This window comes from Pan troglodytes, chromosome 1, assembly GCF_028858775.2.
Source record: "Pan troglodytes isolate AG18354 chromosome 1, NHGRI_mPanTro3-v2.0_pri, whole genome shotgun sequence".
NCBI lineage: Eukaryota > Metazoa > Chordata > Mammalia > Primates > Hominidae > Pan > Pan troglodytes.
In genome coordinates, this window is record NC_072398.2 from 177770350 (window position 1) to 177797748 (window position 27399).

Sequence of the window (27399 nt, forward strand, 5' to 3'; positions counted from 1 at the left end):
TTTTCTTGCTGCTTTTAGGATCCTTTCTTTATCTTTGACCTTTGGGAGTTTGATTATTAAATGACATGAGGTAGTCTTATTTGGGTTAAATCTGCTTGGTGTTCTATAACTTTCTTGTACTTGAATATTTATATATTTCTCTAGGTTTGGAAAGTTCCGTTATTCTTCCTTTGAATAAACTTTCTATCCTAATTTCTCTCTACCTTCTCTTTAAGGCCAATAACTCTTAGATTTGCCCATTTGTGGCCATTGTCTAGATATTGTAGGCATACTTCATCCTTTTTTGTTATTTTTTCTTTCAATTCTTCTGTGTATTTTCAAACAGCCTGCCTTCAAGCTCACTAATTCTTTCTTCTGCTTGATCAGTTCTCATGTTTAGAGACCCTGGTGCATTCTTTGGTGTATCAGTTGAATTTATCAGCTCCAGAATTTCTATTTAATTTTTAAAATTATTTCCATCTCTTTGTCAAATTTATCTGGCAGGATTCTGAGTTCCTTTTTCCATCTCTTTGTTAAGTTTATCTGGCAGGATTCTGAGTTCCTTCTCTGTGTGCTATCTTGAATTTCGCTGAGCTTCCTCAGTGACAGTGAATTCTCTGAAAGGTCACATATCTCTGTCACTCTGGGATTGGTCACTGGTGCCTTATTTAGTTCATTTGATTAGGTCATGTTTTCTTGGATGGTATTGATGTTTGTGACTGTTGGTCAATGCAGAGCATTGAATAATTAGGTATTTATCGTAATTTTCACAGTTTGGGCTTATTTGTACTCATCCTTCTTCAGAAGGCTTTTCCAAGTACTCAAAGGGAAATGAGTGTTGTGATGTAAATATTTGGTCACTGCAGCTGTAACTGCATTAGGGGGCACCCCAAACCCAGCGATGCTGTGACTCTTGTAGACTCAGAGGTACTGCCTTGATGGTCTTGGGTAAGATCAGAGAGAATTCCCTGGATTACCAGGCAGAGTCTCTTGTTATCTTCCCTTACTTTCTCCCAAATAAATGGAGTCTCTCTCTCCATGCTGAGCTGCCTGGAGTTGGGAGAGGAGTGACACAAGCACCCCTGTGGCCACCACTGCTGGAACTGTGCTGTGTCAAACCTGAAGCCAGCACAGTAGTGGGTCTTGCCCAAGGCCCATGGTGACTATTGCCTGGTTATTGCTGATGTTTATTCAAAGCCCAAAGGCTCTTTAGTCAGCAGGTGGTGAATCCAGCAAGGCTTGTGTCTTACCCTTTGGGGTGGCAGGTTCCCTTCCGGCCCAGGGTGGGTTTAGAAATGCTGTCCAGGAGCTAGGGCATGGAGTCCAGGCTTTAGAAACCTACTTGGTGCTTTATTTTACTGTGGCTGAGCTGGTACCCAAGTTGCAAGACCAGCTCCTTTTTAACTCTTTCCTCTCTTTTCCTTAAGCAGAAGGAGTCTCTCCCTGTGGCAACCATTGCTGGGAAGGCACTGGGTCACACCTGAAGGCAGCACAGTACTGGGCCTCACCCAGTACTGTGGCTATTACTAATGTTTATTCAAGGCCCAACAGCTCTTTAGTCAGCAGGTGATGAATCCTGCCAGGACTGGGTCCTTTCCTTCAAAGCAGCGGGTTCCCTTCTGGCCCATGGTAGCTCTAGAAATATCTGGGAGATAGAGCCTGGCAAGGGGGCTTCAGGACTCTGCGTGGTGTTTTATTCTACTGTGGCTGGGATGGTATCCAAGCTGTAAGACAAAGTCCTCTTTACTTTCCCCTCTCCTTTCCTCTAAGGGAAAGGAGTCTCTCCTGGAGCTGTGAGCTGTGCTGCCTGGGGTTGGGGGGCTGGTGACATAAACACTCCTTTGGCTCCCCAACTGGTATCTCACTAGGCTGTGTGCACCCCAAGTCCACGGGCCCTGAGCTCAGCACAGCACCAGGAATTGCAGTCTTTGTGGCCTAGACTGCCTTTCGAATTTATTTAGGACCCTGAAGCACTTTAGCCAGTGGTGGTGGGGCTCGCCAGAACCTGACCACTGGGATGGATGATTCCTCTCTGGCTAGGGTTTCTCTAAGTGCTTCCTCTGTGGGCGCTAGCTGAATTCTGCCCTGAGTTGCTTTCCACTGTGACAGGGCAAAACTCAGTTCCAATGCAAAGTCCCATAAGCACACAGATTCTCTCTCTGTGCCAGGCAGCCAGGTGCTGCCAGAGGATGAGGGAGGGGTGGTGGTAGCAATTCAAGACTGTCTTTCCTACCCTCTTCATTGCCTTGTCCCTTTTTTTTTCTTCTTTTATGAGATAGAGTCTCACTCTGTCACCCAGGCTAGAGTGCAATGGCATGATCTCAGCTCACTACAACCTCCACCTCCCGGGTTCAAACAATTCTCCTGCCTTAGCCTCCGGAGTAGCTGGGACTACAGGTGTGCACTGCCATACTCGGCTGATTTTTGTATTTTTAGTAGAGACAGGGTTTCACTATGTTGGCCAGCTAGGTCTCAAACTCCTGACCTCAGGTGGTCTGCCCGCCTCAGCCTCCCAAAGCACTGGGATTACAGGTGTGAGCCACCACACCCAGCCATTGCCTTATATCTTGATGTGATGTTACAACCAGCTACTGTGATTGCTACCTGAGTTTTGGTTCTCATGAAGGTGATTTCTTGTGTGGATAGTTGTTCAGTTTGGTGTTCCTGCCAGGGAAGAGGAGGAGGAGGATCACTGGAGGGTTCTATTTGGCTATCTTGCCCCGCCTCCTAGAAGAGTCTTGAATGTGCTGTTCCTTTTACCGTTAATCTCCACAGCTCCTGCATGGTCTCAGATGTAGCCTGGACAGGAGGCCAGGTAAAATAAAGTTCAATAAACGTTATGAGAGAAGGATAAGCCAGGTGGGCTCCCAAAAAAGAGCCAGCTGAAGGGGAATGTCCAGTCGCAAGGACCACAGTGAGAAGGATGTGGACACAGGGCAACCTCTGGAGAAGAGCCTAGAAACCAGGTCTCTTGGGTGAAACAGGAAAGGGCAGTTTGAAGAAAGGCATCATCCCCAAATCTGATAAACCAATACATTCTACTTTTTAAAGCGTATTGGTTTATCTTTATTTGGCAGTCTTGGAACTCTTCCTTTTGTAGCTTTTCCCCTGGGCAGAGGGAGCTGACGTGATCTGAGAAGTTCCAGGGCAGGCAGAGTAGTGAAGAGCCTGGAAAGAACTGAGGGGCAGGAACTGTCCTGTTCGCTTAAAGCAGGCACAAAATTGGCGTTCAGTAGCTGTCTGTGGCACCACCGAATCCTGGAGTCAGGCTTCCGCTGGCCTGAGCACAGGTTGCTCGCGGACCTGGCTGACCTCCACTGGCCCCAGATCCCCAGATGCGAAAAGCCCAGTGGGCCAGGCGAGCAGCCGCGCGCAGAAGTCCCTGCCCCGCGGCCCGGCCCTGGCCCCGCCCTACTGAGGGTGCGCAGACGGCACCCGCCTTTTACGACGCGCCGGAAAGCAACGGCAACGGCAGCAGCCAGCACCGGGCGGAGAGGGCTACCATGGGGGTGAGGGGAGGCCGCCCGCCGCGGGGACACGGAGGGGAGGTGGCGAGGGTCTGGGAGGCAACAGCTCGCGCCAGGAGGAGATGAAGCGAGTGGGTGCGCGCTGAAGGAGCAGGAGGCAGAAGGAGTGTCTCCCTGTGGCACCCACGGCTGGGAATGCGGGAGGGTCGGGCAGGCGTGGGGCTGCGCAGGCACAGCTGACGCAGTCGCTCTGGCCCTCCCCCTCAGAAAATCGCGCTGCAACTCAAAGCCACGCTGGAGAACATCACCAACCTCCGGCCCGTGGGCGAGGACTTCCGGTGGTACCTGAAGGTGCGGCCGGGGCGGGGCCCGGGGAGAGGAGGCCCGTCCTGATCTCAGTGCTGAACCGGAGCCTTCTCTCCGGCAGTATGAGAAAATATTTAACCAGGCACATTAAGTGTTCGGGGTTTTCCTAGATAGAATTTTATGTTTGCTTTCTATTAAAGTGTATTGGTTTATCTCTAATTGGCAGTCTTGGAAAGCTTCATTTTGTAGTTCTTCCCTGTGTTAAATATTTCGTGGTCTGTAAATGGACACTAAACGAAATGCTACTTGAAGGGACGCTTGTGATTATTTAATAAGGTGAATAGTTCGCCTTTCGTTTATTGATTTGGTTTTCTTTATTGTGAAATAGTTTAATTTTGTGCGTAATCCACCCTTCCTTAGCCCTCCCACACTGGTAAAGCTGGTACCCTAGTGGCATGGTCTACAGAGGCCTCCCCTTCCCCAGCAGTTCGAGGCTCTTCACTCTTCCAGATCCCAGAGCTTCTGCTCTGTTTTACTCCTGGTCAAAATCCCAGCATCCTTCTGTACCTCTCAAAAGCCCTGTTCTTCGGGAAGCTGCCCCCGGACTACTTTTGTTTCCCAGGATTTTGAAGCCTGAATACCAGGGCTTACTTGGGAGAATCTGTTCTTTGCTTTGAAGAAGCGGAATCGAGTGAAGGAGACAGAAAAATAGAGTTAACAATACAGTGATAAGTGCTTATACCAGTGACATACAGGGCCTGTGGGAACATAAAGCTAACCAAGCAGAGTGGGTCGGGGGCCTGCTGAGGCCATTTCTCTCTCTTTTTTTTTCTTAATTGACACAGAATTGTACATATTTATGGGGTATATAGTGATGTTCCGATAAATGTAATGTATAGTGATCAGATCAAGGTAGTTAGCATATTCACCTCAAACGTGTATCATTTCTTTGTGTTGGGAGCATTTAATATCCTAGCTATTTGAAACTATATATTATTGTCAGCTATAGTCATCCTACAGTGCTATAGAACACTAGAACTTATTCCTTCCATATAGCTGTAATTTTGTATCTTCTAACAAATCTCTCCATATTCCCCCCCGCCTCTCCTCCGCTGAAGCCATTTCTGCACCACAGGTGCCTTGAATCCCCGGCCACACTGAGCACTTCATAGAGGAGGGTGGGCACGCCGGCATAGGAAACAGCCTTACCTATCCTTTGCCCAGAGATAGTTCTAGTTTTGTCCTTGTTGGGGCAGGTGTTAGGGATGAAGTGAGATTGCCATCAAGAAGGTAGATCATGAGCCTGCCCACCTCCCACTGTTCTTACCCTTTCCTTGGTGTCTGTGCAGCAGAGCCAGCTGCTTTACTAACATTCTTTTTCCCCCAAAGATGAAATGTGGCAACTGTGGTGAGATTTCGGACAAGTGGCAGTACATCCGGCTGATGGTAACTGTTCCCCCTCAACCCCCAACATAAACACTCACAAACACACATACACTTCTGGGCAGGGATTTGGGGAAACTGGCCTTCATCTCTCCAGTTCTTTGCTCCCTGCTTTTTGTGGTTTGGGAGGGTAGGTGTCAGTGTGATCAGCACTGGATTCAATAGGCATCTTTGAGGTATGAGGCAGAGTTCAAAATCAAGGGGAAGCCCTTTTTTTATTTTCCTCAGGAAGCCTTCCCAGGAGTCTTGTCCTAGTAAGTTACCCTTTCTGGGTCTTGGTCTCTTTAAGTGGACAATAAATGGTGGGCTCGATCTCCTCAGGACTGTACATCTAATTCATATGTGACTGAAAGTTCTGTTTGCTTTTTGCCAGGACAGTGTGGCACTGAAGGGGGGCCGTGGCAGTGCTTCCATGGTCCAGAAGTGCAAGCTGTGTGCAAGAGAAAATTCCATCGGTAGGTCAGGCTGTGCGTACTGAGTTCTGCCAGGGTGGCCCACAGCTTCCTGGCACCAGACTGAAAGTAGACTCATGTTACCTGAGGGTGGAGTCAGGCCTAAGATGCCGACACCTGTACAGCGTGATCTTTTTCAGGGCCACATGTGGGCACCTGGCTGGGGCCAGGGTATGGACTCAAGTCAACTTTGTGTTCTCTTTTCTATTTCAGAGATTTTAAGCAGCACCATCAAGCCTTACAATGTAAGTTTGCTGCTGTAGTGGCAGGGATGGTGGGCTTAAATCCTAACTGGAGTTAGTAGGTCTGGGTTCTAGAGTCATGCCTGCATCAGAGTGACCTGCCATAGGACATTCACTCATGAACTTAGTTCTTCTTTGACTCAGTCATTTATCCACTGTACACTGAGTGCTTGGTATATTGCCTCTTGCAGTGCCTTCTTATGAGGGCTGGGCTGTGAGAGCTCAGGGGACCTCTCACACAACCTAGCTGTTCAGTTTGCATCACTGAGAGCACTTGCCTTGTCTTCATTTTAGGGGACTAGCAAGCTTTCTCTGAAACCATGGGTGGGGAGGTCGTTTGGTGCATCCCATCCTTTATATCATCAGTGTTAACAAGTTAGCCCAAAGGTGAGGGAGGGAGTGTGTGCTTTGGATCTGTTTGTTTAAAGAAAGCCAGTTACATGTATTCACCTATTCCTTATTTGGTATTTATTTAAAGTATCTTGAGTTGTGCCAAATTCTTGGCTTTGTCCTGAAGTTAAAGAGAAATTAAATGAGGACTCGCCTTCACGTACATAATAATCTAGTGGAAAATACAAAAAACAAGAATCGAACTAGGGCCCTAACAGAGAAGTGCCTTACCAGTGCCAGAGATGTGGTCAGTGTGCAGGAAATTACTTTACAGTGAATGACAGGATGAGACTGAATGTAGGGCATGGCACTTGTGGTCCCTAAGCCCATAGGTCAGGTAGGCATGAATTTCCTGGCCACCTGCCCCCCAAGAGGTGCCCCCTCCACATACATAACCATTTCAAAGGCTATAAGACAGCCCTCTGCCCGTACTGCATGGCAGATGGTCAGCAAAAGGCTATGGTTAAGTGTACTGGGTCTGTTTGGATGATCTAGAGACTTTGGAGCTTAACATTCTTGTTCATATTTTTGGTGTTGATAATTTACTATTTATTGAGCACTGTGCTGGGCACTTTATATGCATTTCAAAATCTGACAGTAAAATTGTAGAGGTTTCCTCGGCTCTATTTGACAGTTTAGGAATCTTGGGCCCAGAGGGGAAGATAGGCAGAGCTTACCTTACATCCAGGCAGGTTGACCCCGGCATCCACGCTCTTCTGCAGCCTCCATGTCTGCTGTCTACAGAAAGCTTCATAGGGAGCAGGTGCCCAAGGCAGGCTTCCTCTAAGAAGGGGATGAGTTCTTCCTGGGTCTCATACTAGGCCTCCAGGGGCAGTAAGTGCCCATTTGGCAGGAAGGAGAGGGGCCATGGGGTCATCCTGAGAGCTCATTTGGGCCTGCCTCCTCAACACACTTCCTTTCTAGGCTGAAGACAATGAGAACTTCAAGACAATAGTGGAGTTTGAGTGCCGGGGCCTTGAACCAGTTGATTTCCAGCCGCAGGTGTGTGTGTATCTTTCTGGGGAATCTTTGTCTTTGGGGAGGGGATGGATGAAGTGACAGCCAGAACTGTGCTACCTACAGATACCATGGACTAGACATTCTCCTTTCTAGCGGTAGTAATAATTGTCCCTTAAGTGGCTGCTGTATGCTTGGGCACCCATGCCATCATTTTTACATGTTACCACATTTAATTCTTATGGTAACCCTATGAATTTATTCATCCTGTTCTTCAGATGAGGAAGGAACTGAAGAGATTTTGCAACTTGCTCAGGGTCACACAGTAAGCAGTGGAGCTATAGTTTCAACCCAGATCTATCTGACTTGAGCTGGTGCTCATCCCCCTTTATTTGTGCATGTTTCACCTCACAACAAATCTGTGAGGTAGGCAGAAGAGCAAATACTTCATCCCCATTTTATCAATAACTAAGGTCCAACCTGGGAAATAACATGCCCAGGAGCCTTCAGCAAACCAGGGCTAGTGGAAGGGATTACGCTGCCCCTGCTGCCTTCTGGTCCAAGGCTGTAATTCAGAGAAACCACCACTCTAGTTCTGAGGCAGCTGCCGGGTCCTGGAAGCTCAGCAGTTATTCTAAGACAGGTACTCATACTGCATCTCTGTCCTCCATCCCAGAAGTGTGAGAAGAGCCAGCAGCCTGGCCGGCCCTTACTTATAGCCCAATGCCTTCTTTTGCCAAGACTAACTGGTACCTTCTTGTGCCCTGCAGGCTGGGTTTGCTGCTGAAGGTGTGGAGTCAGGGACAGCCTTCAGTGACATTAATCTGCAGGAGAAGGTATGAGACTTGGGGGCTTTGGGAGGTACTGTAGGGCACCTGGTGGGAATTATTTTTTTGGTGGACAAGGCTCATCAATGGAAAGCCAACTTTGTATTTTTGTGCTTTTTGTTAGTGATTTTGCTGTTGAAATGGCCACAGGTATAGTGCTAAAGTGCTTTCTAATGTTCCTACGTATGAGAAAGCTATGATGCCCCTTACAGAGAGAATACGTGTTAGATAAGCTTTATTCAGGCATGAGCTATAGTGCTGCTGGCTGTGAGTTCATGAATCAACAATATATATTAAATAAGTTATCTTTAAACAGAAACACATAAAGCTAGATTATTGATTGGTTGATGAAAATGTGACCAGAGGCTCATAGGAACCTAACCCTGTATTTCCCCGGGGAGTATTCATTCAGTATTCCCTAATTCAGTGTTTGTGGTGGCTTTACTGCACCTAACTACCATGAAGAACAAGAAATAGTCTGTATTACTGGACATATTACTACCCTGCAGATAGAAAAGCCTTGTGCTCAAGCCTTGAAGGAAGGACAAAAACTTCATTTCATTTGCTCAGCACCTAATAACAGCAGCTAGCATCTACTGAGCTCTTAGATGTGCCAGGCACTCACTATGCTGAGTGCTTTTATTTTATTTTGTGTATTTTTTGAGACAATCTCACTCTGTCGCCCAGGCTGGAGTGCAGTGGTGCAATGTCAGCTCACTGCAACCTCTGCCTCCTGGGCTCAAGTGATCCTCCTACCTCAGCCTCCCAAGTAGCTGGGATTACAGGCGCCTGCCACCATTCCTGGCTATTTTTTGTATTTTTAGTAGAGACGGGGTTTCACCTTGTTGGCCAGGATGGTCTCGGACCCCTGACCTGAAATGATCCACCTGCCTTGGCCTCCCAAAGTGCTGGGATTACAGGCATGAGCCACCACGCCCGGCTGCTGAGTGCTTTTAAATGTGTTACCTCATTTGATTCTTTCAACATTCAATATGAACTCCATTGTCCTTTTTTTGTTTTTTTGTTTTTTAAATAGAAGACAGGACTCGGAGAAGGGACTCAGAGAAGTTAAGTGATTTGCCCACAGTCATACAACTGAAAGAGCTAGAATTCAGGCCTGAGCTATCTGGCTCTGTTCAGGGTCATACATGTTCATGATTATTTGAGTCAGAGCCTGAGCTGGGCCTTTTAAGTCCCAGTTTTCTGCTCTCCACATGGCTGCATTCTGCGTTGTGAGGCTAACAATGCCATTTTGTTTCCCAGGACTGGACTGACTATGATGAAAAGGCCCAGGAGTCTGTGGGAATCTATGAGGTCACCCACCAGTTTGTGAAGTGCTGATCCCTCTTCCTTCCCAGTTGCCCTTAAGAACTGAGAAAGGACAAAGTACTCTAAGCAGCAAACCCCACAGAGGCTCGTTCCTTTGACCCTTGTCTCCTGGTGGCTATACAAAACCTTCACAATCTGCATGCTGGACTTTATTACAGCTTCCCAAGCCCCATCAATAAAGCCCCTGTTCATGCTGCACTGGTGCATGAAGGTGAAGTAAGGAGGCAGCTACTCCCTCCACAAATAAGAATTCGTGCAGCAGCAGTTCACTCCTTAGGAAAATGAAGAGTATTTTTAAGGAGATGGTATCTCCCCAGTCAAGGGCAAGTTTACAGAGATGAAACCGCGATCCCACCATCACTCAATGAGCCAGAAGCCAATGGTGATGTACTGTTAGCTGAACTTACTGAACTTGCTGTTGGAAAGATCTTTGTGAGGATTAGGAATTAGGTTAAAAGAAATTAAGAACCATCTTCAAGCAAAAATTAAACTTTATTTCTGCTTAAACAATAAATACACCTGAGTTAGTTTTCCAAACCTTTCCTCCTGATTAAATGCCCTTAAAACTTAAATCTCTTGTTATCTTCAGTTGTGATCTAGTCCCACGTGGAAATTACGTTTAGCTTTAAAACCATGAATTTAAAGCTCAAGCCTGTAGCTGGCTGCCTAGGCAGCTTATGATTAGTTTCACAGAATAGCACCCACTGGCTACACAGGCCCCAGTTTTTTTTTCTTTTTCGTTTTTTGAGACAGTCTCGCTCTGTCGCCCAGGCCAGAGTGCAGTGGTGTGATCTCAGCTCACTGCAACCTCCACCTCCTGGGTTCAAGCAATTCTGCTTCAACCTCCCAAGTAGCTGGGATTATAGGCACATGCCACCACACCCAGCTAATTTTTGTATTTTTAGTAGAGACAAGGTTTCACCATGTTGGCCAGGTTGGTCTCAAACTCCTGACCTCAAGTGATCCACCCGCCTCAGCCTCTCAAAATGCTGGGATTACAGGCATGAGCCACCATGCCCGGCCTCCCAGTTTTCATGATGAGGAAGTGATGGTAGCTTTTCATCTGCCCAGAAGTTAACTTTTGATGGATTTGCCTTCTAAGGCATCAAACATGTCTTCTAAGGCCTTCTCCACACATTGGAGAAACTCCCGGGCATTGCGGCCTGGGTAGGAAGAGACATTGCAGCCTATCCAGTTGTCATGAACAGCATACCCAACACCAAAGCCATCAGAGACCACAGGGGCAAAGCCCCCAAGGTTCACTGCTGGGCTGCTCAGCGTGCTCGTGGACAGGACATTGTGGTTTATCTGCCCGTATGCAGGGTCCAGGTAGAGCTCAGGCAAGATGATCCCTTTGGCTGCTGCCAGATGCCGCAGAGCAAACAAGTGTCGGTCAAAGCCCTGGCCTGTGAGAAACAAAATGGAAAACCAGAGTCTCAGGATGGAAAAGGACCTCAGGAAAACCTCCCAACTCACCACATGGTAGGAATACCCCTCACAGCATCCTTGAGAGTGGGGGAAGGCTCTACCTCTATGCACACCACCAACTGACTAACCTTCAGAGCAGCTCAAGCTAGACTATTTTAAATTATTTAGGAAATATATTATGTCATGTTACATTTAAAAATAGCTGTCAACAGCTGAGCTAAAAATGAGCCTAAAAGGAAAGCATAATTTTAAAGATTTGAAATCAGTTTAGTCAAAGAGTCAAGACAGTACAGGAAGACAGCTATGGACTCAAAAACTACGATAAAACTAAAAGTCTGATTCAAGTGTAAAAGAGAAGATTGAGTCAGTGGAACAAAATGGAAAGTCTGTTTGACCAGGGTTCGAATCTCAGTCTTACTACTAACTGGCTGTGTAACGGGGTCAGTGGCTTGGTTTTCTCCCTATAAAATGGAGGAAGAGAAGATTAGAATGTCTTGGAGGTCCCTTTCACTTCCAGCACTTCATAGCAACATGAAAGGACAACTATGACCCTCCAGGTCCTTTCCAGGTCTTGAATTTTATCAAAAAAAGGTAATGACGGATGACAATTGAGAAGAGCTTCTGAGATAAACTGTTTACAGAGAGCAGACACATTACAACTGAGGTGAAGTTAGTGGGGCCGTAAGTTTAGAAATCCTAAATTTTCAAAAGTAAGTCTGATAACCAATCAGTAATAGAAAAAGGCTGGGTGCAGTGGTGCATGCCTATAATCCTAGTGCTTTGGGAGGCCAAGGCAGGAGGATTGCTTGAGCCCAGGAGTTTGAGACCACCTTGGGCAATACAGTGGGACCTCATCTCTACAAAAAATTTTAAAAATTAGGCCCGGCATGGTGGCTTACGCCTATAATCCCAGCACTTTGGGAGGGTGAGGCGGGTAGATCATGAGGTCAGGAGTTTGAGACCAACCTGGCCAACATAGTGAAACCCCGTCTCTATTGAAAATATAAAAATTAGCTGGGCATGGTGGCATAAGCCTGTAGTCCCAACTACTCAGGAGGCTGAGGCAGGAGAATCGCTTGAACCCAGGAGGCAGAGGTTGCAGTGAGCTCAGATTGTGCCACTGCACTCCAGCCTGGGCAACAGAGCAAGAGTCCATCTCAAAAAAAAAAAAAAAAATTAAAATATCAGCTGGGCATGGTGGTGCATGCCTATAGTCCCAGCTATTTGGGAGGCTGAGGCAGGAGGATTGTTTGAGCCAAGGAAGTTGAGGTTGCAGTGAGCCATGATTGCACCACTGTACTCCAGCCTGGGTGACAGAATGAGACCGTGTCTCCAAAAAAAAAAAAAAAAAGGCCAGGCGCGGTGGCTCACGCCTGTATTCCTAGAACTTTGGGAGGCTGAGAGGGGTGGATCACCTGAGGTCAGGAGTTCAAGACCAGCCTGGCCAAAATGGCAAAACCCCTTCTTTACTAAAAATGCAAAAACTAGCCAGGTGTAGTGGCGGGTGCCTATTATCCCAGCTACTCGGGAGGCAGAGGCAGGAGAATCACTTGAACCTGGGGGCGGAGGTTGCAGTGAGCCGAGATCACGCCATTGCACTCCAGCCTGGACGGAGGGAAACTCTGTCTCCAAAAATGAAAAAAAGAATTAATGCGTCACAGCTGAATGTGACCTTAAATGAGGACAAAGACACATGCATTTCCCCACCCCTGCTTAGGAGGCAAGAACATTCTGATCCCTAGTGGCTAGTGTGGCTGTTCAGACTGCTAGGGTAGAAAAGAAAAATTTGGGGAGTTGGCGATGGATTAAACCTAGTGAACGGGTAGAAATCAGATTTGGAGTAGAATGATTTAGGCTTGCTTACCCAAGCACTGAGGACAAGACCCAACGGCATGCTCCCCACCCCTGCCTCACCCATTGCTGCTTCTTTGGTCAGCTGGCCATGGTACTTGGAGCACTCAACCATCATCTGCTGAAGCTCGCCAGCACTGTGCCTGGAGGGCTCCCTGACAAAGGCCTCAGAGCACCTCTTTGTATAGATGGAGGCCGGGCGGATGGTCTCAGTGCGGCCGTGCTTGAATGCGGCAGTGCTACAGGACTCGTAGGTGGCCACTGTCTGCCCGTACTGCCGCAGGAAGGCCATCTGGAATGCCAGCTGGGCAACTGCGTCAGGGCTCAGCTTTTGCTTCTTCAGGAATTCTTTGCCTCCTCTCTGAAACTGGACGCAGTCAATAGTGAGGGTTTTCATGGTGGCATCAAACTTTTCCTTAGCAGCTGTGATGCCAGTCTTTAAGGCATCAGTCAGCTCGAAGTTGAGTTTCTGCACCGTGACAGTAGAGTCAGTGGTAGCTGGCTGGCTCTGTGGAGTGACGGCAGGGGTCTGAGTGCTGTCTTTAAATACTTCATTAAAAAATCTGAGCACTGCCACACCATCACCCCAAGAGTGCTCAAAGTGGACGGCAGTAGAGCCATCCTTGGCGATAATGAGGTTAAAGGATTTATCAAACCAGCGGTTTGTGCCATCCCCATGCAGCATATTGTGGGACAAGTGGACAAGGTCCTTAATGGGGAAGTCATCTAGGCAGAGGCAGAACACTGCCGAGTCCACTTTCCTCAGGTTCTCCTCATTGCCACTACTCATCAGCTTCTGCCTGAGCTCTGCCCAGGTGTCTCGGTTCTCACTGGTCAGGTATGCCAGGGGAAACTCGGGGGCGGGGCTGCTGTCTGAGAGAATGTACTTCAGATGTGCCTGGATTTCCAAGGGGCTCACAATGTTCCCATCTTGATCCAGGACATCAAAGATATAAAAATTTCCTTTCCTTAGGACCAGGAGGTGTCTGGCCTTGTCATCAGTGAAGAGTTCATCCCGACTGGGTTTGGGTAAACGAGTTGAGTTGAAAAGCCGAAAATACTGGGACATATCCAGGGGATACGCATTGACCAGGTAGGCCCCATACCAGGACAGAGAGGAAGGCACAAAGCGTATGAGTCTCTTGAAGGTGATAGTGTCACTTTTTGCAGGGTTCAAGTGGAACACTTCTGGCTCCAGAAGGCCAGCCCGGAGTGTCTTCAGAAACCGGATGGCAGAAACAGTCATGTTGGTTGCCCGGGTGAGCTGGTCATTATACTCAGATTTTGGGTCAGGATTGAAAGCCATAAATGGATTAAAGTTCAGAACAACGGAGTCTCGAGCAGATAGGTACATATCAAACCAGGGTCCTAAAAAATAAAAAGAAAAAAATAACATAAAATGATAATGCTGTCCCTAAAAATAAAATTTGAAGAAGAAAAAAAATTCAAGCATAGGCAAAGGAAATGGCATCAACCTCCAGAGAGAAGAATTCCCTGAATGTTTTTGCTCTGCAATAATTCAAGACATACAAATGGGGTCATACAATATATGGTGTTTTGCATCTAGCTTCTATCACTTACAATAATGTTTTTGTTTTGTTTTTTTGGGACGGAGCCTCGCTCCTGTCGCCCAGGCTGGAGAACAGTGCTGCAATCTCAGCTCACTGCAACCTCCGCCTCCCAGATTGAAGCGATTCTCCTGCCTCAGCCTCCTGAGTAGCTGGGATTACAGGCGTCCTCCACCATGCCCAGATAATTTTTGGATTTTTAGTAGAGACAGGGTTTCACCATGTTGGGCAGGCTGGTCTCAAACTCCTGACCTCAGGTGATCCACCCGCCTCGGCCTCCTAATAATGTTTTTAAGGTTCATCCATGTTGTAGCATTTAAGTTCTTCATTTCTTCTTAGCGCTGAACAATGTTCCATTATATGGATATACTATATTTTGTTTATCCACTCATCAGGTAATGGACATTTGAACTGTTTCCACTCTTTATTATGAATTATATTGCCTTTCTTTTTTTTTTAAGAGACACAGGATTTCTGTCATCCAGGCTGGATTGCAGTGGTATGATCATGGCTCACTGCAGCCTTGAACCCTGGGCTCAAGCGATCCTCCCACCTCAGCCTCCCAAGTAGCTAGGACTACAGATGCACACCACCAGCCTGGCTAATTTTTTTATTTTTGGTAGAGATGGGGTCTTATTATGTTGCTCAGGCTGGTTTCAAGCTCCTGGCCTCAAGTAATCCTCTCACCTCAGCCTCTTAAAGTGCTGGGATTACAGGTGTGAGCCACTGCACCTAGCTATTAAGAATTATGTTGTTATGAACATTCTTATACATGTTTTTGTATGGACATAGCTAGGAGTGGAACTACTATCACATGGTAAGTCTCTGTTTAACCTTTGAGGAACTGCCAGGATGTTTTCCAAAGTGGCTGCACCATTCCCACGAGCTGTCTATGAGGGTTCCAATTTTTCCACATCCTCAGCAGCACTTGTTACATGTCTTGTGGCATGGAGATATTCTGGTAGGTGTAAAGTAGTATAGCATTGCAGATTTGGTTTGCATTTTCCTAATGTTTATTAATTGCTTTTTCTTCCTCTTCTGTTTCCTTTCTTGGTTTAAAGGAATAAAATATGGTAACACTCCACTTGCATTCATGCTGGAACAGAATAGTTAATTCCCACCCCATCTCTTTAGGTTTCTCTTGCTTCATCTCCTTTCAGGGGCAACAATCATACTTGATTGCTCCCCGATAAGGGGGGAAACGTCTTCATTGTCCTTCTATGTACAGTGTACATTTGTACACTCCCTGTTTAGAAAGTACTAAAAAAGCTATTATAAATATCAGTGCATGGATCACTCAGACTAGCCCTCTGAGTTCCTATAGATGTTTTACCTGTAAAAATTCCAGAAGCAATATTTTATCAGAAAATATGTCAGGGAAAGTTCCTGCTGGGATTAGTAAACATGAATAAACTCTATAAATAAGGACTATCTTTCATTCAGGCAAATAATGTTCATATGTATAGCACTGGGAAAAGGATTAATAGATGCAGATTTCTCTGTTACTCATTTGTTGGTCCATCCACTCATTCCATCCCTTGAGAATCAGTGCTGTGCCAGGCCTTGGTCCAGGGGATTTAGAGAGGAATAGGACATGGTCTTTGATTCTGAAAAACTCTGGTGAAGGAGGCAAATAATTAAAACATAACGCAATGCACTAAAATGGTGAGAGAAAAGTACTGGTGGATAAGATATATTTGATGAAAGAAGACATAAATTCATGCCTCTGACCCCCCTTTAGCAAAAGAATTTCAAAGAGACATAAACCAGTCAGGCCAAGAGAATGGGAGACGAGAAAACAAATACTGGAAGCTGGAAAGCACTTATGCAACTGGTAATGACTAAAGCCGACTCAAGAAAGCCAATCCTAAATTGGCAGGAGAGAAAGCCAAGAAATCATGATTTGCACAGCAGAACCCCCAGAGGGCTCAGTAATTGGCAACCTAGATACATCTGGTTGAAGGACTATTCAATTATATCACCACTACCACAACCTGAGATTCCCTCCTCACTCCGGTAGAAGACTTAAGTTTTACTCTCTGGAGATAATAAAACTGGGGGCTGGGTGCAGTGGCTCATGCTGGTAATCCCAGCAATTTGGGAGGGCAAGGTGGGTGTATCATGAGGTCAGGAGATCAAGACCATCCTGGCTAACATGGTGAAACACCATCTCCGCTAAAAATATAAAAAATTAGCCAGGTGTGGTGGCACGTGCCTGTAGTCCCAGCTACTCAGAAGGCTGAGGCAGGAGAATCACTTGAACCCAGGAGGCTGAGGTTGCAGTGAGCTGAGATTGTACCACTGCACTCCAGCCTGGGTGACAAAGTGAGACTCTGTCTCAAAAAATAAATAAATAAAATAAAACTGGGAGACCTGAATCACAGTTGAGATCTCAAACCTTCTTCCCTTACTTACCCTACCTTCTACAACACTAGCAACCTTTTGGCAGTTTACTGGAAAAGCCTCCCTAGGGAAGCTAACCCAACTACACTACCATTAGGGGCAACCCAGGGAAGCAGTTTAGCTGGATCACTGTATTAGTCTGTTTTCACACTGCTATAAAGAACTACCTGAGACTGGATAATTTATAAAGAAGAGAAGCTTAACTGACTTAGTTCCGCATGGCTGGGAAGGCCTTAGGAAACTTACAATCATGGTGGAAGGCAAAGGGGAAGCAAGGCACATCTTACACAGCAGCAGGAGAGAGAACAAGCGAGGAGTAGGAACTGCCAAACACTTTTAAACCATCAGATCTCATGAGAACTCACTATCACAAGAAAAGCATGGGGGAAACTACCCCATGATCCAATCACCTCCCACTAGGTCCCTCCCTTGACACTTGGGGATTATTACAATTCAAGATCAGATTTGGTTGGAGACACAGAGCCAAACCACATCATTCTGCCCTGGCCTCTCCCAAATTTCATGTACTTCTAACATTTCAAAACACAACCATGTCTTCCCAACAGTGCCCCAGAGTCTTAACTCATTCCAGCATTAACTCAAAATTACAAGCCAAAGTCTCATCTGAGTAAAGGCAAGTTCCTTCTGCCTATGAGTCTGTAAAATCAAAAACAAATTAGTTATTTTCAAGATACACTGGTGTTACAAGCATTGGGTAAATGCTCCCATTCCAAAAGGGAGAAATTGGCCAAAACAGAGGGGCTACAGGCCCCACGCAAGCCTGAAATCCAGCAGGGCAGCCATTAAATCTTAAAGCTCCAAAATAATCTTTGACTCCATGTCTCACATCCAGGGCATGCTGATGTAAGAAGTGGGCTCCCAAGGCCTTTGGTAGCCCTGCCCCTGTGGCTCTGCAGAGTACAGCCCCATGGTTGCTTTTACAGGCTGGCATTGAATGCCTGTGGCTTTTCCAGGCACATGGTGCAAACTGTCGGTGGATCTACCATTCTGGGGTCTGAAGGGCAGTGGCCCTCTTCTCACAGTTCCACTAGGCTCCCCATTGGGAACTCTGTGTGGGGGCTCTAACCCCATATTTCCCATCTGCATTGCCCTAGTAGAGGATCTCCATGAGGGCTTCACCCCTGCAGCAGACTTCTGCCTGGACATCCAGGTGTTTCCATATAGCCTCTGAAATGTAGGAGGAGGTTGTCTTTTTTTTTTTTGAAATGGAGTCTTGCTCTGTCACCCAGACTGGAGTGCAGTGGTGCTATCTTGGCTCACTGCAAGCTCTGCCTCCTGGGTTCACGCCATTCTCCTGCCTCAGCCTCCCCAGCAGCTGGGACACAGGTGCACGCCACCACACCCGGCTAATTTTTTTTGTATTTTTAATACAGACAGGGTTTCACCATGTTAGCCAGGATGGTCTCGATCTCCCGACCTCGTGATCCACCCGCCTTGGCCTCCCAAAGTGCTGGGATTACAGGCGTGAGCCACCGCACCTGGCCGGAGGAGGTTTTCAAACCTCAACTCTTGTTTTCTGCATACCTGCATGCCCAACACCATGGGGAAGCCTCCAGTGCTTGGGGCTTGCACCCTTTGAAGCAATGGCCAGAGCTGTGCCTTGGCCCCCTTTAGCCATGGCTGGAGCTGGAGTGCCTGGGACACAGGGCACCATGTCCTGAGGCTGCACAGAGCAGCAGGGCCCAGGAAACCATTTTTCCCTCTTAGGCCTCTGGGCCTATGCTGGGAGGGGCTACTGTAAAGATCTCTGAAATGCCCTCAAGACATTTTCCCCATTGTCTTGGCTATTAACATTTGGCTTCTCATTACTTATGCAAATTTCTGCAGCTTGTGGCTTGAATTTCTCCCCAGAAAATGGGTTTTTCTTTTCTACTGCATGGTCAGGCTGCAAATTGTCCAAACTTTTATGCTCTGCTTCCCTTTTAAACATAAGTCCCACTTTCACATCATCTCTCTGTGAATGCATATGACCATATGCTTTCAGAAAAAGCCATCTTGAATGCTTTGTTGCTTAGAAGTTTCTTCTGTCAGACACCCTAAATCACCCCTCTCAAGTTCAAAGTTCTGCAGATCTCTAGGACAGGGACAAAATGCCACCAGTCTCTCTGCTAAAGCACAGTAGAGTGACCTTTGCTCCAGTTCCCAATAAGTTCCTTATCTCCATCTGAGACCACCTCAGCCTGGACTTCATTGTCCATATCTCTATCAGCATTTTGGTCAAAACCATTCAACTCTCTAAGAAGTTCCAAACTGTCTGACATCTTCCTGTCTTCTTCTGACCCCTCCAAACTGTTCCAACCTCTGCCTATTAAACAGTTCCAAAGTTGTTTCCACATTTTCAGGTATCTTTGTAACAATGCCCCCCTCCTGGTACCAGTTTTCTATATTAGTCCATTTTCACACTGCTATAAAGAACTACCTGAGACTGGGTAATTTATAAAGAAAAGAGGTCTAATTGACTGACAGTTCCTTGTGGCTGGGGAGGCCTCAGGAAACTTACAATCACAGCGCAAGGTGAAGGGGAAGCAAGGCACATCTTATGTGGCAGCAGGAGAGAAAGCAAACAAGTGAGGGAACTGCTGAACACTTTTTAACTATCAGAGCTCGTGAGAAACCACTCACTATCATGAGAACAGCATGGGGAAAACTGCCCCCATGATCCAATCACCTCCCTCCAGGTCCCTCCTTCAACACGTGGGGATTACAATTCAAGATGAGATTTGGGTGGGGACATAGAGCCAAACCATATCAATCACATTAGAGCAAAGCCTGTAACTGACAAGCCTCACCCCCATCCACATAGCTTCCAAGAGCTTTTTAATATCTCACTCATATCGAAGACAACACAGGATTATGAAGCATCTGAAGAAAGAAAAGGGCAAAGCAAACAGGAGAAAAGCAACTTGGAGGCAACAGACTATGAAGAGAGATCTTAAAAAAAAATTATCAGAGATAAACTATTTTTAAAAAGAACACCATAAGAAGAAAAAAGAGCTTGTGGAAGTAAAAAATAGGAAAGCAGGAGTTTTAAAAACAGGTTGAGAGATTAAAATTAAGTAAGTCTCCCAAGAAAATGTAACAAAAAGAGTAAGAGATGAAAAATGTGAGAGAAAAGAAAATTAGAGGATGAGACCCAGAAATTCTACACCTGAATAATAATAGAGTTCCACAAAGAAAAAACAGAGAAAAAAAATGGAGAGGAAGAAATCCAAAGAAATAAAACAAGAAAATATCCCAGACCTGAAGGATGAGATTCCAGATTCAAAGGACTCACAGAGTGGCCCAACACATACTAAAACACATTACCTGAAATTTCAAAACACTGGGGACAAAGAGAAAATTCTAAAAAGCTTCCAAAGGCAGAGAGAAGAAGTAGTCAAAAGATTAAGTCTCAGAATAACATTAGATTTACCAACAGCAACACTGGATGCTAAAAGACAATGGAGCAAAGCCTCCAAAATTCTGTGGGAAAATGATTTCAAACCCAGCCAAACAAATTATCAATGAAGTATAAGGGCCATTTTAAAATTTTTGCTTCCCATATTCTGTTTCCAGATAGTACAGGGAATATGTGCTCTGATTTAAAAAAAAAAAAAAAAGAAAAGAAAAAGCCAAGAAATAAGAAAATATGAAAGACAAGAAACACAAGTCCCAACATGAGAGAAAGATGATAGATGCCCCAGCTGATGGTGAAAGAGCACAGGAGAGCAGCTTCACAGTAGGCCAAGAGGTTCACAAATCCAGACTACAGCATGTCGCAAGTTCTGGAAGAAGTTTTGTCAAGAAGACCAAAAGGGATAGAATGTCCAATCTGCTTTCATGTATTGAGAGGAGATTCAGACAGCTTGGGAAGAGTCTGGGGGTAAATTAGTAAGCATATAGAAAACTAAACAAGAGAAAGGATGGAACAATTATTAACTTCAGAGAAAACAAAAAGTTTGTACTGGAAAGGAAAAACAATCCCAATATGCTACATGAGTCAGCTGACAATAGTGTTTCTATGATCATAATGGCATAAAACTAGATACTGAGTTATCCAAAATTACAAATCCCTATGCTGTGAAAATAAGGGGATAGGAAGTATGTGTATACACATCCCACATATGTGGTGGGATGTAAAGTACTGCTGAATTCTAATCTTCTACAGTGAGATGTCAATAGCTAATGACTAAAGCAAAAAAATCAAGATGCAGTAATGTAAGTATCTAATTTAGAGATACGGGGGTATATAACAAAAGATTTAGGAGCTGAAAGTGAGAAGTGGGAAATAAGATGATGAGGAAGTTGCTCTTTTTCCTAACAAGCCTTATAGAACTGTCTGATTCTTTAAACTATATGCATGTATAACCTTGGTAAATATATAAACTAAATTAAAAGAAGTGCTGTAGGAACAGAGGTGGAAGCAACCAACTCTGGAAAGGAAAAAGGACTGAGAAGGTTTCACAGAAAACCATCCTCCTTGGATCTTAAAAGAAGAATTTGCCAGGCAAAAAAATGGTAGTGGGAACAGCATGGATAAAGGCACAAAAGAATGAAAGACTAAGGGTTCAGGGAGCAATGAGGAGTTTAGCAGGAAGTATGTCAGGGTGGGTGGTGAGAGAAGAGGCTGGAGAGGACAGTTCTGTCTGACAGTGAAGGACCCAGAATGATATAGGACATAGGACTTAATCCTGCATCCTTTTCAGACAGGACCATTGATTAGGTTCTGCCTCAATCCCATCTACAGAGAAGGCTGGCCATCATTCTTGAGCATGGGCTCAAGTCAACACCTCAGTAGAGGAGGAACACACTCAGCCTTAATTTACCTCAGGAAGGGAGGATGAGACGTTACTTCATTTGCTGGTCTCACCAAAAATATCTCTGAGACCAAAACAGGAGAGAATATGCCTTACTTTTCATTATGGAGGGCTCTGGGAGAAATCATACCCACAGCCCAGCCTACCTACCCGAAATGTAGCTTGTATGTTTATTCTGTTTGTCCAGAGCAACCAGCTGCTCGTGCAGTTCTTTTCCAATCCCATTTTCAAAACTCTTGCAAAATTGTTCTGTTTTCCTAAAACATTCAAGAAAAGACAAAATCAAACCATGGTAGGGAATACATGATTTTTAGGTTCATGGCGAGGAACTCATAATAGAGTTTTGGGTCCCCAACAGCATAGCCCTAAAACCTGGAATGAGATCAGAAAGTACCTCTAACCAGAACAGGAATCAGTCTAAAATTGATAATCTAGACTACCTTCTTAAAATGAATGATTAGGAAAATCAATCAACATCTCACAAAATAATCCATATCCTAGGAGGCAGTTTGGCATGGAGAAAAGGACACAAGCTCTGGAGTCAACAGAAGTTAAGTCTGAATCCTAGCTCTGTTGCTTTTCAAACTGTGTGATCTTGGATAAGTTACTTGATCTGAGTCTCGGTTTCTTGATGTGTAAAATGGATAATAATACCACTTTACAAGATTAAAAATATTTATAAAGCTAAGGATTTAGAATATCCTAAAACATAATACTCAATAACTGGTAGCTATTACCATATCAAGAGGAACTTTAAATGACTAATAACAAATATTTGAAAACAGAGGCCTAGATTATGGATAATTCATCTGCTTCTCCATCACTGTCCAGTGAAGAGTTCTGTGATTCCAACAACAATGCCAGTTACCTGTACAGAAAAATTTCCATTATGGAAAAAGAGTACTACACTAGGCTATAAGAGCTTAATGCAATCCACTTTTTGACAATATTTGATATTATTTTCCAATTCCATGCTGTATTTGCTTCCTAGGACTGCTATAACAAAACACCACAAACTGGGTGGCTGAAAACAACAGAAATTTATTCTCTCACAGTTCTGGAAGCTTTAAGGACAAAATCCAGGTGTCAGTAGGACTATATCTTCTCTGAAGACTGGGGAAGAATCTGTTGCATGGCTTTCTCTTAGATTCTGGTGTTGCCAACAATCCCTGGCATGCCTTGGCTTGTTGACACAGGCAGAGGACACAATCTCTGCCTGTGTCCTCACACGGCTGTCTCTGTGTCTTCTTACAAGGACACCAGTCATATTTAATTAAGGACCCACACTACTCCAGTAGGACCTCATCTTAACTAATTACATCTGCCACAACCCTAATTCCAAATAAGATCATATACTAAATTTCATGAAAAAGGGCATAAATTTTGGAGGCATGCTATCCAACTCAATAAACATGCTCACAATGCAGACTTCTGGTCTGCTGTATGGTCTCCTCAATGGACCTCCCTTCCAAGGGTACATGCTCTCTATAAATGACCAGGACCAGCGAGCCTCCCAGGTACACCTGCTAAGGGAAAGTACACATTTGGCATTCTGGCTTATAAACTATCTCCTGTTGAGCCTGTTTAGAGGAACTCTCGGGGCTTGGTCAGTCCTTCATGAATGAAAATCTATTTCCTGAACTTGCAGATGTACAACTAGGTTCTGGGTTCCTGGAGACCCAGCCACGTCACAGACATTCCCTGAAGTCCACCACTACTTGCCAGCCTGTCTTGAACCACCCCAACTATGCTCACCCAAGGTTCTCAGTGTTTACCTGAACTGGCCATCATCCAAGAGAGGCTTCTGTGCACTGAGGTATCTCTTAATGGTGTCTTCAAGTTTGGGAATAGGCAGCCTGGGGAGAAAGCAGGGTCAGTGTAAGGCTGACAGTATATGGAAGAGGTTAATTAGCTTTACAAGCTAATGAACTGATTACTAGATCATTAATTTCCTCCCCCAAAACCAATAATCAGAAGTGACTGACAAATCAGAATCAATGGGTTTACTAATGCCAAGTATATCAATGGTAACTCTACTTTTAAGTAAAATAACAACTAAATCTTTAAGTAAAATACAAATATAATTATTTTAAATAACAATAATAGATTCAAAATGGGGAAGCAGAAGCTGCCCCAAGCATTCCTGTTTTCTGGTCACAATGATAACACCTGTGCAAACACTGTATTGGCCCTGATTTAATTCTACCCTTAGTTTGAACAACTGCATTTTTCTCCCCTAGGATAAAATGAAAAGGTTCTATTTTTTAAATTTTCTTCTGCATTTTACAACAAATAATTATATAAGAGTGAAACACAGATCTGTCCAAGGGCCAGCCATATATGGGGGCTACAGTCACTGAAAGGTAGGAATCGACCAGTAAGCCATGCCCAGATACCAGGAACGCCATTAGGAAGAACCAAATAGTCCCTGTGCTTAAATAACAGGAACAGCAATTTGCCTACTTATCATTCTGTCTACTAGTGATTCCCAAAGATGGCTATGGTGATGAAGTTACTGGCTTATTGTGAAATGAAAACACATGGACAGTAAAGTGAGGTGTATTTTCTCTTTCAATTCATTGGTTTTATTGAAGGAAATATCCCCTAATAGCAAAACAATCAAGAGTTTGTTAGGTTGCCTCTACCAACTCAAAATTAACACTGATATGCAAAATACTGAAATGTATCAGTCATTTAGGAAAACTGAAACATGATACATAAAGCAGTTTAAAAGCCTAATATAAGATATACTGTGGTTCATCAGTTTATTTGTAATGCATGTTTATCCATAATATGACAAAAATAAATCAATTATTTACTGCCATTATGGACTTAGACTGCACTAAGTACCGATTTACAACACTTTAACACCATAGATCCCCTTACATTCACTGACTTACTCAGAAAAATTCCAAATACTATCTCAGCTACCTCATAATTCCAGTTGCCTACATATGTTTAAGATTTAGTTTTATTACAGTAGGAATATTCATGAAAGTTTACCTTCTTCCTTTTAAACAAAATTCTAGATTAGAGACAATGGCAATTTGATTTTAAAAAGTCCTACTTAAAAATTTCTGGAGTGAAGCTGGGCACGGTGGTTCACACCTGTAATCCCAGCACTTTGGGAGGCCGAGGCAGGCAGACTGCTCGAGTCCAGGAGTTCAAGACCAGCCTGGGCAACATGGCGAAACCCTGTCTCTATAAAAGATACAAAAAATCAGCCAGGCATGATGGTGCATGCCTGTGGTCCCAGATGGGAGGCCAAGAGCAGATCACTTGAGGTCAGGAGATTGAGACCAGCCTGGCCAACATGGTGAAACTCCATCTCTACTAAAAATACAAAAATTAGCTGGGTGTGGTGGCACATGCTTGTAATCCCAGCTACTTGGGAGGCTGAGGCGGGAGGATCCTTTGAACCCGGGAGGCAGAAGTTGCAGTGAGCTGAGATAGGGCCACTGCACTCCAGCCTGGGCAACAGAGCGAGACTCTGTCTCAAAAAAACCAAAATAAAACTGTGGCTCAGTGAAGTTAACAGAATTGCCCAAAATTATAGCTAAAGACTTGCAGATCCAGAATCTGCAACTACATTCTACCAGACCTCAAAGTCAGGGCTTTTCACCAAGTGTGACATCAATGAGTGAGTGTGAAAGATTATACATTTTACCAGTCTAGAATCTGAGCGAGAGAAGGAATCTCATCTCTCATCTAACTCCCAGTTTACAAATAAGGTAATGGAGGTCTGGGGGAGGTTGGTTGCTTAAGGTTATGCGTAGGTGACTAGTGGTACTATTTGAACTGGAGTTTGAATTGGTACCTCCAGATTCCTACAGACTGTGCTATGGATGGGGTTGGAATAAATAATCTTGAATATTCTTTCCAGCTTTCCAATTCTAAAGTGCAGAAAATCCCTCTGATCTTAAACCTGGGTGGGGCCCAGGCCTGCCTGAAAGTCAGTGACCATCTGACTCTGAACTTGGCAAGTGAAGACAGGTTCTGTCAGTCCTCACCTTTCACCCATATACTGGCTCAGCTCATACACACAGGTTGACAGGGTGGAAGCATGTACCAGGCTTATGCCACAGGCACAAAGCCCCTTTTTCTTCCTCCCTCCTGCCACGTGTAGATAATCTCATTTTCATGTCTTAGATGTTTGCACAAAATGTAATTTCACAAGAATCACTCGATCCTCCTGAGAGGGTGAGGGTATGTAGTGATGACGTTGGGTTAAGTGGTCCCAGATGCAGAGAAAAACAACCCAGCAGCTCGGGTGAGGCCTGTGACACAATGTTCCACACATGGAGAAGAAGCCTGGCCTCTAGCTCTTGGAGTGTGGGGAATCCCTGAGGGCAGTTTGGTGAGAAATAAGGTGAGAAGGGTCTTTGAGACAAATTTTGAACTTGGCTCCAGGAACTGAGTTACTCACTCAGTAAGTTAGAAGTTAGTTTAGGTTTGGTTTAGAGGGTGAAGAAAATTTCTAATATTGAAGAAGGAGATCTGGCAACTCAGACGAAAGCGGAGTTCGAAGGCTGGAAGAACTGGAAGCTGGATTTAAGAAAGTACTGGGGGAGGGAAGGGGAAGAGGATTTACTAGGGCTATTTTCAGAGGGGAAGTCGATTCTGGGTGAAGTGTTTCGAAGGCAGGGTAGCCAGTGGTGAGGAGGAGAAGAGAAATTTGGGTGGACCCTGGATCTGAGTATGATGGAGTGTGGATGGGGTACTGAGGGTGGTGTCTAGAATTCTGTGAGGGTGAGCTGCACTTACAAGGGGGTGGGTGAGGAAGGATATTTTAAGGGGAGGAACCTGTTGAGGAGGGCTTGGAGAGAGTGAAAGGTTTCCGGGTGAACACTGGATTTAGGAGATTAAAGATTTAAAAACATGGGGGAGGGTCAGTTGAGGACAAGGGTGAACACTTGAGGGCTGTGCTTGTGGGGGCTCATGGAGGGGTGAAAGAACAGAGTACTGGAGAAATGGGAGGTGGGGCTGAGGGTCCTGAGTGACAGGGGTGAAGGCGGTGCTGGGAGAAGTTAAGGAATGGTAACCATGATGTATTAGGAATCAGCCTACCCATATTCCGGGTAGGAATGTGAGGCAGTCATTAAAGTACTTCAGGAGACACCATAGTCGAGGGATTACAGCGGCGCTGGAAATATGCAGGTCTGGCATTTTTCAGGGAGAAGAGGACTCAGGATAGCTGGCTGGAAGTTAGGTTAAAGGAGAGGGAATCTGAGAAGCGTTCAAGATGGAGAATCTGAGATAGCATCGAGGGGTTCTGGAAGAGAATTTGAGGGTTCTGAGGTTCCTGTGCTAGGAGATTCTGAAAAGTCCCAAGACTTCCAGATAAGGGGCTGTGGCAGCCTCCATGGTAGGGGCTTGGGGGCGGAAACGGGTTCACTAGAAGACTCATGAGTGACTGCAGTCAGGTTGGGGCCGATCCTGGGACGGCGGCGGGCGGCGGGGACCCGGAGGCCGGGCTCACCTGGGCAGGCTGTCCTGGTAGTGCATGGTGGGCACGATGCTGCGCTGCAGGTACTGGCCGGGCCCGGAGCCGGCGCTGAGGGGCCGACTGGGGGCTCCCGGACCAACCGCGGGGCCCCAGGGCCAGGCGCGCAGCAGCAGGCGGGGCACCATCGTCCCGGGAGCCTGCGGCGGCGAGAACGCGGCAAGTGGGGAGTTCTGGAGTCTAAACACAAGGCCGCCGCCGCCTTTAGCGCCCAAGACACTGCGTCAGGACTCCTGGGGCACTTCTCCGCCCGCAGGCCACTTCCGGCCCCTGTAAGGCCGTCGGCTCCGCCCCGGACTGGCTCCTTCCGGGCAGGGGCCGCTCACTGACAGGCCCCGCCCACTACTAGGCCCCGCCCGGAAGGGGGCCCCAGCCTCCGCGCTGCTCGTCTCCCTTCCCTTCCCTAGGAGGCGGGAAACCGAGCGCCGCAGCCGCTC

General features: G+C 45.7%; 2 protein-coding genes across 5 annotated transcripts; one reads left to right on the plus strand and one right to left on the minus strand.

Annotated features, from left to right (window-relative positions):
- Nucleotides 1-13: 13 nt before the first annotated feature.
- CZIB (CXXC motif containing zinc binding protein) lies at nucleotides 14-9964 on the plus strand. 3 transcript variants are annotated; one of them, XM_513414.9, is made up of 8 exons: nucleotides 14-3488; nucleotides 3714-3797; nucleotides 5142-5198; nucleotides 5569-5650; nucleotides 5861-5892; nucleotides 7204-7281; nucleotides 8007-8072; nucleotides 9327-9964. In XM_513414.9, the coding sequence occupies exons 1-8, from the start codon at nucleotides 3315-3317 to the stop codon at nucleotides 9402-9404; spliced, it is 651 nt and encodes a 216-aa protein (XP_513414.8). In that variant the 5' UTR covers nucleotides 14-3314; the 3' UTR covers nucleotides 9405-9964. The 3 variants fall into 3 exon arrangements, with proteins under 3 accessions (XP_513414.8, XP_016774052.4, XP_063658344.1); XM_016918563.4 differs by lacking the exon at nucleotides 5142-5198; XM_063802274.1 differs by lacking the exons at nucleotides 14-3488; nucleotides 3714-3797 and adding an exon at nucleotides 3970-4088.
- CPT2 (carnitine palmitoyltransferase 2) lies at nucleotides 9866-27272 on the minus strand. Of its 2 annotated transcripts, none has more exons than XM_001148628.8 (5): nucleotides 26939-27272; nucleotides 23235-23315; nucleotides 21610-21716; nucleotides 12735-14039; nucleotides 9866-10798 (listed from the first exon to the last, which is right to left on the minus strand). In XM_001148628.8, the coding sequence occupies exons 1-5, from the start codon at nucleotides 27088-27090 to the stop codon at nucleotides 10467-10469; spliced, it is 1977 nt and encodes a 658-aa protein (XP_001148628.1). In that variant the 5' UTR covers nucleotides 27091-27272; the 3' UTR covers nucleotides 9866-10466. The 2 variants fall into 2 exon arrangements, with proteins under 2 accessions (XP_001148628.1, XP_009456287.1); XM_009458012.5 differs by having other exon boundaries at nucleotides 12685-14039; nucleotides 26939-27261.
- Nucleotides 27273-27399: the final 127 nt, after the last annotated feature.

What these genes read in the sequence shown, in the direction of transcription:
- CZIB (XM_513414.9), top strand. Translation starts at nt 3,315, where the DNA reads ATGCGAAAAGCCCAGTGGGCCAGGCGAGCAGCCGCGCGCAGAAGTCCC. An exon ending in CGGAGAGGGCTACCATGGGG is followed by an intron (nt 3,489 to 3,713) that starts GTGAGGGGAGGC and finishes CCTCCCCCTCAG; the next exon opens with AAAATCGCGCTGCAACTCAA. An exon ending in ACTTCCGGTGGTACCTGAAG is followed by an intron (nt 3,798 to 5,141) that starts GTGCGGCCGGGG and finishes TTTCCCCCAAAG; the next exon opens with ATGAAATGTGGCAACTGTGG.
- CPT2 (XM_001148628.8), bottom strand. Translation starts at nt 27,090, where the DNA reads ATGGTGCCCCGCCTGCTGCTGCGCGCCTGGCCCTGGGGCCCCGCGGTT. An exon ending in TACCAGGACAGCCTGCCCAG is followed by an intron (nt 23,316 to 26,938) that starts GTGAGCCCGGCC and finishes CTTTCTCCCCAG; the next exon opens with GCTGCCTATTCCCAAACTTG. An exon ending in ACATACAAGCTACATTTCGG is followed by an intron (nt 14,040 to 21,609) that starts GTAGGTAGGCTG and finishes TTTATTTTTTAG; the next exon opens with GACCCTGGTTTGATATGTAC.